This window comes from Rhinopithecus bieti, unplaced genomic scaffold, assembly GCF_001698545.2.
Source record: "Rhinopithecus bieti isolate Rb0 unplaced genomic scaffold, ASM169854v2 scaffold_1017, whole genome shotgun sequence".
In the NCBI taxonomy this organism is placed as follows: domain Eukaryota; kingdom Metazoa; phylum Chordata; class Mammalia; order Primates; family Cercopithecidae; genus Rhinopithecus; species Rhinopithecus bieti.
The window spans coordinates 246,064-255,674 of NW_016803657.1; the positions used below are offsets into that span (position 1 = coordinate 246,064).

A 9,611-nucleotide genomic window follows, 5' to 3' on the forward strand; every position below is an offset into this window, starting at 1 on the left:
TTTTTTGAGATAAGGTCTCACTCTTTCGCCTAGGCTGAAGTACAGTGGCACAGTTATGGCTCGCTGCACCCTCAACCTCCTGGGCTTCATTGATCTTCCCACCTCAGCCTCCTGAGTAGCTAGGATTACAACCGTGTGCCACTACATCCAGCTAATTTTTTATTTTTTTATTTTTTGAAACGGAGTCTCGATCTGTCACCCGGCCTGGAGTGCAGTGGCACGGTCTCTGCTCACTGCAACCTCAGCCTCCCAGGTTCAAGCAGTTCTGCCTCAGCCTCCCGAGTAGCCAAGACTACAGGTGCGCACCACCACGTCCAGCTAATTTTTGTATTTTTAATAGAGATGAAGTTTCACTATATTGACCAGGCTGGTCTCAAAATTCCTGACCTCATGATCCATCCACCTCAATCTCCCAAAGTATGGGATTATAGGCCACTGCACCTGGCCACGTCCAGCTAATTTTTTAATTATTTGTAGAGAAGGGGGTCTCACTGTGTTGCCCAGGTTGGTCTTGAACTCCTGAACTCTAGTGATCCGCCCTCCTCAGCCTCCCAAAGTGCTGGAATTATAGGCGTGAGCCACTATGCCTGGCTGAACCTGACCTTTTTTTAGGTAGTGGCTTTGGTCATCTTATATGATTCTTTTTCTGTCATTTAACAGTGACAACATATAGGAAGTGATCTGGTTTTTTGTTTTGTTTTGTTTTATTTTTTGCAGTTTTTTGTATTAGCCAAGATTTCAACCCTAAATGTGTTAATATTGAGAGCCTGTGCATTAAGAGTGTTAATAGTTCTTGTAACATAACACTTTGACTATTTTATACAACAAAAATGATGTGAATCAGGCCAATTGTCATAAATTATGTAGGGCGTGACTTTATATTCACAAAAGGATTGGTGAGAAAATGAATTGTGCTAGTGAGGTGTGTATCCTTTTCATACAGGGCTTATTTTTGCACCAAGTGTTGTGTCAGTGCCATTCATTCTCTTTTATGGTAATCCCAGCACTTTGGGAGGCCTAGGCGGGTGGATCATGAGGTCAGGAGATCGAGATCATCCTGGCTAATGCGGTGAAACACCATCTCTACTAAAAATACAAAAAATTAGCCTTGCATGGTGGCAGGCACCCCTAGTCCTAGGTACTCAGGAGGCTGAGGCAGGAGAATGGCGTGAACCCGGGAGGCGGAGCTTGCAGTGAGCTGAGATCCCACCACTGCACTCCAGCCTGGGAGACAGAGCGAGACTCCGTCTCAAAAAAAAAAAAAAACTGTAAATTTCTTTTAAAAATTTGCCAGCAATAGCAAGGACCATAGCAATAGCTCACGCCTGTGATCCCAGCACTTTGGGAGGCCAAGGTGGGCGGATCACAAGGTCAGGAGATCGAGACCATCCTTGCTAACACAGTGAAGCCCCGTCTCTACTAAAAAAATACAAAAAAAAAACTAGCCAGGTGTGGAGGCGGGCGCCTGTAGTCCCAGCTACTCAGGAGGCTGAGGCAGGAGAATGGCGTGAACCTGGGAGGTGGAGCTTGCAGTGAACCGAGGTCGTGCCACTGCACTCCAGCCTGGGTGACAGAGCGAGACTCCGTCTCAAAAATAAAAGCTTGTCAGCAATTCTCTGAAAATTAACGTCCTAATATTTAGATGATTATGAGTGTTTACTATTCCAAGAATTGTGTTTTGTAGGCAGAGAAAATCCTGAAGGAGCAAGAGCGGCTGGCCTACATAAACCCCGACCTGGCTTTGGAGGAGAAGAACAAAGGCAACGAGTGTTTTCAGAAAGGTGCTGCCTGCAGCTCGGGGATCGGGGGAGCGGTGCTGCGTGTGCCTCCCATGCCAGGCTGGGGGGTAATATGGCCGGCTACATGTGGGGCTTTTGCTTTTTAAAAGATAGACTTTGTTTTTCTTCCCCAGGGGACTATCCCCAGGCCATGAAGCATTATACAGAAGCCATCAAAAGGAATCCGAAAGATGCCAAATTATACAGCAATCGAGCTGCCTGCTATACCAAGCTCCTGGAGTTCCAGCTGGCACTCAAGGTGAGGAGACCTGTGGGGGCGGCCATTACTATAAGCCTGCACGTGAGGAGTGGGTTTTCTCTCTGTGTTTTCGTCAACATTGGGTTGATGATGATGTTTGAGACAGTGTCTCACTTTGTCCTGCCTCGGCCTCCTGAGGAGCTAGGACCACAGGCACATACCACCACATCCCGCTACATTTTTAATTTGTTTGTAGAGTTGGGGTCTTGCTGTGTTGCCTAGATTTATAGTGGTGTGTGTGTGTGTGTGTGTAAAATATGGGACCTGTATCCAACTGGTCCTGGCCCATGGAGTTACTACTGGTTGGCAGTACATTGGAAGGTGGGTCCTTTCACCCCTGTATCCTTCCTCTTTTTTCTTTGTTTTTGCCTTTTTAACTTTTTTTTTTTTTTTTTTTGAGACGGAGTCTCACTCTGTCGCCCGGGCTAGAGTGCAGTGGCCAGATCTCAGCTCACTGCAAGCTCCGCCTCCCGGGTTCACGCCATTCTCCTGCCTCAGCCTCCCGAGTAGCTGGGACTGCAGGCGCCAGCCACCTCGCCCGGCTAGTTTTGTTTTGTATTTTTTAGTAGAGAAGGGGTTTCACCGTGTTAGCCAGGATGGTCTCGATCTCCTGACCTCGTGATCTGCCCGTCTCGGCCTCCCAAAGTGCTGGGATTACAGGCTTGAGCCACTGCGCCCGGCCCTTTTTAACCATTTTTAAAAAGTGGAATTGCTGGGCCATGTGGTGTCTGTGTTTACTTTTTTTGTTTGTTTGTTTATTTGAGACAGAGTCTCGCTCAGCTGCCCAGGCTGGAGTGCTGTGGCACAATCTCGGCTAGCTGCCACCATCTCCCGGGTTCAAACAATTCTCCCATCTCATCCTCCCAAGTAGCTGGGATTACAGGCACCCGCCATCGTGCCTGGCTAATTTTTTGTATTTTAGTGGAGACGGGGTTTCACTGTGTTGGCCAGGCTGGCCTTGAATTCCTGACCTCAGATGACCCACCCGCCTCAGCCTTCCAAAGTGCTAGGATTACAAGGGTGAACCACTGCGCCTGGCCTCCTTTTGTTTTTTGTTTTTTTTTTAAGACGAGGTCTGGCTCTGTCGCCCAGGGTGGCTGGAGTGCAGTGGCACGATGTCAGCTCACTGCAACCCCTGCTTCCCCAGCTTAAGCCATCCTCCCACCTCAGCCTCCTGAGTAGCTGGGACTACAGGTGTGCACCACTGTACCCTGCTAATTTTTTTTTTTTTTTGAGAGGGAGTCTCGCTCTGTCACCCAGGCTGGAGTGCAGTGGCGCGATCTTGGCTCACTATTTTTTAGTAGAGACGGAGTTTCACCAGGTTAGCCAGGATGGTCTCGATCTCCTGACCTCGTGATCCGCCCGCCTCGGCCTCCCAAAGTGCTGGGATTACAGGCGTGAGCCACTGTGCCCGGCCAATTTTTCTATTTTTTTATAGAGACAGTGTTTCACCATGTTTTCCCAGGCTGCTCTTAAGCTCCTGGGCTCAAGCGATCCTCCTGCCTTGGACTCCCAAAGTGCTGGGATTACAGGCATGAGCCACTGCGCCCGACCTATGTTTAATTTTTGAGGAACCACCATATGTTTTTCAGCAGCTGTACCATCCTTCCTTGCTTTTCTGTTTTGCTCAGCTAGGTAGGTCTGCTGTTCTCAGTCATATCAAGTTTGGTCAAATACGATTGACACTGTGAATGGAGTTCTCATCATTCTATCGAATATCAGCCCCCTGCCTCTTTCAGCAGTTTTTTTTGACTGTTCTCTAGCTGACAAACCTGGACTATATTGTGAGAAGGTGACAAAGTGTGACCCGTCTAGAAACAGCCATACCTGCGTTTGTGTTGGTTTTTATATTTTGTGCCATTGTCTTCTGGGTCTGTGTCTCAGCTTAGAGACATCATTTCTACTAGTAGGATTGTACAAGAGTCATGTCAAAAGCATATTGATTTGTGAGGCAAAGAATAGCAGGTTGTCCGTCACCTCGGAGGTGGGCAGTGCTTTCCCAATCATGAGAGCGTGGAGAAAGAATCAATGGGATTTCTGCTGCTGTCCAGCTTCTTGGTGGAAGGGTTGGAATTAAGCCCAGGTAAGCTCAGTGTATTGCATAATATTCTCTTTCTTTCTTTTTTTTTTTTTTGAGACGGAGTCTTGCTCTGTCGCCCAGGCTGGAGTGAAGTGGCCGGATCTCAGCTCACTGCAAGCTCCGCCTCCTGGGTTTACGCCATTCTCCTGCCTCAGCCTCCAGAGAAGCTGGGACTACAGGCGCCCGCCACCTCGCCCGGCTAGTTTTTTAGTATTTTTTAGTAGAGACGGGGTTTCACCGTGTTAGCCAGGATGGTCTCGATCTCCTAACCTCGTGATCCACCCGTCTCGGCCTCCCAAAGTGCTGGGATTACAGGCTTGAGCCACCGCGCCCGGCCTGCATAATATTCTCTTCTTCATGATTTCTTACTTTGAAGATGTTTCAGAGAGAAGAATACATAGTGAATATCTGGTGTATCTTCAACTTTTATCTGACAATTAAATACTGACCTTTTTTGCTGAACTGTTTGTGAAAGGAAATTGTATTCATTTGGCACTTAGAATGAGACATCCAAGTCTTGTGCACGCATTGCCTGAAAAGACTCCCTGTCCAGTGCAGCACTGTCAGCACACGCAACCTCACCAGACCAAGGCCTGATGCCATCTGCCATCTGTCCATCCATACTCAGACTTGCCCACTTCTCCAAAAATATGTTTTAAAACTAGGGGTTTTTTATTTTATTTTATTTTGAGACAGAGTTTCACTCTTGTTGCCCAGGCTGGAGTGCAATGGTGTGATCTTGGCTGACTGCAACCTCCGCCTCCCATATTCAAGCGATTCTCCTGCCTCAGCCTCCCAAGTAGCTGGGATTATTACAGGTGCAGCCACCAGCACAGCAATTTTTTTTGTTGTTTGTTTGTTTTTTTTTTGAGAAAGAGTTTCACTCTTGTTGCCCAGGCTGGAGCGCAATGGCACGATCTCAGCTCACCGCAGCCTCTGCCTCCCAGGTTCAAGCAATTCTTCTGCCTCAGCCTCTCTAGTAGCTGGGATTATAGGCATGTGCCACCACGCCCAGCTAATTTTGTATTTTTAGTAGAGAAGGGGTTTCTCCATCTCGGTTAGGCTGGTCTTGAACTCCCGACCTCAGGTGATCCACCCGCCTTGGCCTCCCAAAGTGCTGGAATTACAGGCGTGAGCCACCGCGCCTGGCCGCCTTTTTTTTCTTTTTTTTTTTAAGTAGAGACGGAGTTTCACCATGTTGGCCAGGCTGGTCTTGAACTCCTGACCTCAGTTGATCCACCCACCTCAGCCTCCCAAAGTGCTGGAATTACAGGCATGAGCCACCGCACCCGGCGTTGTTTTGTTTTTTAATCAGTAGTGGTTTTGGATTCCAGAGCTCTCAGTACCAAGGCCCATGCATTTGGTCTAGCTGTCATGTACTCTTCAGTTTCTCAAACTGGAATTGTCCCCCGCTATGTGTTTTTCATAGCATCAGCCTCTTGCAGAGTCCAGGCAGTTAGTCTTTTGTGGGATGATCCATCATCTGGAGTTGTCTTTTCTGGTGTCGTCACCTCTGTGTGGTGCTGGATGAGGTGTTAGTTGGAAGTTCACATGCTTGAGCTGCCTGTAGTGAGCTTGTCCAAGGGAGTGAGCCTAATATCTTTCTGCTGCTTCATTCTAGGACTGTGAGGAATGTATCCAGTTGGAGCCGACCTTCAGTAAGTGCCTTTCTGCTGCCTGTTCCCTGTCTCTAGCCAAAAGATTAGAGAAGGAAAGGGCAAGCCCTTTGTCTACCTGTGTGTCCTTGGGACCTGTAGCATTTAGGATCCAGCATCAGCAGGTGTGAACAGTGTTGATGTGCAGGTGAAGAGGTGCAAGGAGCAGCCTTGGGCGCTGCGTTTGGATAACGCACCACCTCTCCTGTCTGTAGTCAAGGGTTATACACGGAAAGCTGCTGCCCTGGAAGCGATGAAGGACTACACCAAAGCCATGGATGTGTACCAGAAGGCGCTAGACCTGGACTCCAGCTGTAAGGTGGGGCTGCTTCTGGGGCTCCAGGGCTCGCCCTGCCTTTTTCTGTGTTGGGTCTTTTCCATGTTCAGTCCCTGATTTCTTCCCTGTCACCTCCATTTCCCTGTTTCTCTCTTACTTGCTCTGTCTTCCCTTGTCAGTTACCTCTGTTATCTTGGACCTGCTGAAGTAGTGAGCTGGGTGGTGCTAACACTCTTCCCCTTTGTCTCTTCTGGACTGCAGGAGGCGGCAGACGGCTACCAACGCTGTATGATGGCACAGTACAACCGGCACGACAGCCCCGAAGATGTGAAGCGACGAGCCATGGCCGACCCCGAGGTGCAGCAGATCATGAGTGACCCAGCCATGCGCCTTATCCTGGAACAGATGCAGAAGGACCCCCAGGCACTCAGCGAGTATGTAGAGTCAAAGAGGCGGCCTTGCTGGAAATGGAGAACAAAAGCAGGCAGATGAGTGCACGCAGCTGGGAGGGGTGTGCTTGGTCTGGGAGGAAGAGGAATTCTGTCATTCTTCCTAAACTTGAGGAGATTGGCAGTGGGTGGAGAGCTGGAAGGGCCTTGTTTGTTAGTCATGATAGCTTAAGCAGTCATTTGGAAAAGCCCATTTAGCTGGGAGAAAGGTCTTGGCTGGAAGCTGTGTCGTGGGCTCGGAGTAGGACTGGCAAGTTCTGCAAAGTGGAGCAGGCCTCTGCAGCTCTGCGCCCCAGGCCTCGCCAGGACCCCTCCCTGCTGGGGCCTTCTGTAGAGGGGGTTGAATTGGGGCTTGCTGTGAGAGCAAGTAAGATTTTAAAGGTTGTCTCATTTCAAATAACTGCCTCTTCCTCTGTAGACACTTAAAGAATCCTGTAATAGCACAGAAGATCCAGAAGCTGATGGATGTGGGTCTGATTGCAATTCGGTGATGACTTGTTCATCCCCCTTCCCTTCGCCCTCATGTGGAAAGAGGAGCTGGGACCGCGGCGAGCAGCACAGAGCAGAAGGGAGAGCAGGGGAGAGAAGGCCTCATCTCTCTATATTTATACATAACCCCGGGGAAGACACAGAGACTCGTACCTGCGCTGTTTGTGCCACCGCTGCCTCTGGGCCCTCCCAGCACACGCATGGTCTCTCCACCGTTGCCCTCGAGTTCCGTATCTCCTTCCCCTGCCCCCAGTTGCTGTCTCGGCTGCTCTCCCATAGTTGGTTATTTTTTATTTGGGGCAGTGGGCATGTATGGGGAGGGGAGGGGGTTCTTCCAGCCTCAGGTCCCAGCTGTCTCACGTTGTTTATTCCGCGTCCCCTTCTCCAATAAAACAAGCCAGTTGGGCGTGGTTATATGTTGCTTTGGCCTTGAGTGTTTTTTTTTTTTTTAACCAAGAGTTTGTCTTGCAGGGGCTGCTCCTGGAACCTGATCTCGCTCTTCTCTTTGGGGTGGGCTTAGGAGGAGTCAGGTGGCTTTGCTGAGAGGGTTGCTAGGTGGCGCTGTTGCTCAGTGGCTGGAGGGACATCTGGAGGCTTCCCCACCCCAAGTGGTATTAATGAGAGGTTCAGATAAGCTTTGGGGTGTCCCCAGTGCTGTTAGTTCTCCAAATTATAGTCCCAAAGTTAGAAACTGGCTAGATCCAGAGAACAGGATTCCCGTGTGACCTCTGGAGGTCACTGTGGGGGGAGGGCAGCTATACTGTCAGTTGCTGTTAGATTTAGGAGTTGGAGGCCGGGCGCGGTGGCTCAAGCCTGTGATCTCAGCACTTTGGAAGGCTGAGACGGGCGGATCACGAGGTCAGGAGATCGAGACCATCCTGGCTAACACGGTGAAATCCCGTCTCTACTAAAAAAATACAAAAAAAAAACTAGCCGGGCGTGGCAGAGGGCGCCTGTAGTCCCAGCTACTCGGGAGGCTGAGGCAGGAGAATGGCGTAAATCCGGGAGGTGGAGCTTGCAGTGAGCTGAGATCCGGCCACTGCACTCCAGCCCAGGCGACAGAGCGAGACTCCCTCTCAAAAAAAAAAAAAGATTTAGGAGTTGGGTCATGGATTGTTTTTGTTTTTGTTTTGTTATTTGAGACAGAGTCTCAGGCCAGAGTGCAGTGGTGCGATCTCAGCTCACTGCAACCTCCACCTCCTGGGTTCAAGTGATTCTCCTACCTCAGCCTCCCCAGTAGCTGGAATTACAGGAGCCTGCTACCACCCCCAGCTAATAATTGTGTTTTAGTGGAGACAGCTGTTTTGCCATATTGGCCAGGCTAGTCTCGAACTCTTGACCTCAAGCGATCTGCCTGCCTCAACCTCCCAAAGTGCTGGGATTACAGGCATGAGCCACCGCACCCCACTGGGTGATGGGTTTTTATTTGTTTTTTTCTTTTTTTTTTTTTTGAGGCGGAGTCTCGCTCTGTCGCCTAGGCTGGAGTGCAGTGGCACAATCTCGGCTCACTGCAAGCTCCGCCTTCCCGGTTGACGCCATTCTCCTGCCTCAACCTCCCGAGTAGCTGGGACTACAGGCGTCCGCCACCTCGCCTGGGTAATTTCTTTTTTTTTTTTTGTATGTTTAGTAGAGACAGGGTTTCACCATGTTAGCCAGGATGGTCTCAATCTCCTGACCTCATGATCTACCCGCCTTGACCTCTCAAAGTGCTGGGATTACAGGCGTGAGTCACCGCACCCGGCCTGGGTGATGGTTACAATGCACGGCTCTCACCTGAGAATTTAGGGTTCTAAGCTTTAATTTTACACTTTTCCATGGTTGCAAAAAGCTGCGTTTTCTAAAGCTGTCTTCCTGGACTGGGGAGGCCTCTGGGGCAGGAGTAAAACTTCCTCATTTGCTCCAAGAGTGCTGCTTTTTGGGCTAGGAAGTCTCTGAGACTAGCAGCTGGCTGGACTTCCTGCTGCTGGTTTCATCAGCTTGCTTTCCCCTGGGAATCCCCGGCAGGCCGCCCCCTTCCTCATCTGGGTGACGCCGTTCAGGCAGCCTCCTCCATCAGCAGGACTCTGCTGCCCCCAGGCTTGCCCACCCTCTATGCTCCGGTCCCCAGTGTATTCGCTGGAAAGGCCACTGTTGTGCGCAGAGCTGGTGGCGGATATGCCTTGCTCTACTGAAGCCCACATCCTAGGACGTGATGAGCAGGAGGGTATAGACCACCAGAGACCCCTGAGGTGACACCTAAGCAGGGACTTGATGGGAGTGAGCCTTGTGGGGACTCAGGGAGGCACGTCCAAGTGGAGCACAGTGGAGGTGTGTTTGGAGCTGGGGGACCTGAGGGCCCGGGAGGTTGTGAATGGTCAGGTCCAAGTTCTGTTCACTCATTCACCTGGCAGGTCTGAGTTCATGAGTTTGAAAGTAGCCCTGGCCGGGCGCGGTGGTTCAAGCCTGTAATCCCAGCACTTTGGGAGGCCGAGACGGACGGATCACGAGGTCAGGAGATCGAGACCATCCTGGCTAACACGGTGAAACCCCGTCTCTACTAAAAAATAGAAAAAACTAGCCGGGCGAGGTGGCGGGCGCCTGTAGTCCCAGCTACTCGGGAGGCTGACGCAGGAGAATGGCCTAAA

General features: G+C 50.4%; 1 protein-coding gene across 3 annotated transcripts in view; it reads left to right on the forward strand.

Moving 5' to 3' along the window:
* The window catches only part of STIP1 (stress induced phosphoprotein 1), a 24,000-nt gene extending 16,592 nt beyond the window's left edge, over positions 1 to 7,408 (forward strand). For all 3 annotated transcript variants that reach the window (XM_017892644.1, XM_017892652.1, XM_017892660.1), the window contains exons 9-14: positions 1,685 to 1,781; positions 1,913 to 2,037; positions 5,739 to 5,775; positions 5,988 to 6,091; positions 6,311 to 6,483; positions 6,917 to 7,408. In XM_017892644.1, the coding sequence (XP_017748133.1) occupies positions 1,685 to 1,781; positions 1,913 to 2,037; positions 5,739 to 5,775; positions 5,988 to 6,091; positions 6,311 to 6,483; positions 6,917 to 6,989 (609 nt within the window). In that variant the 3' untranslated portion in view covers positions 6,990 to 7,408. The remainder of the gene's footprint in view (positions 1 to 1,684; positions 1,782 to 1,912; positions 2,038 to 5,738; positions 5,776 to 5,987; positions 6,092 to 6,310; positions 6,484 to 6,916) is intronic.
* The last annotated feature ends 2,203 nt before the right edge of the window (positions 7,409 to 9,611 follow it).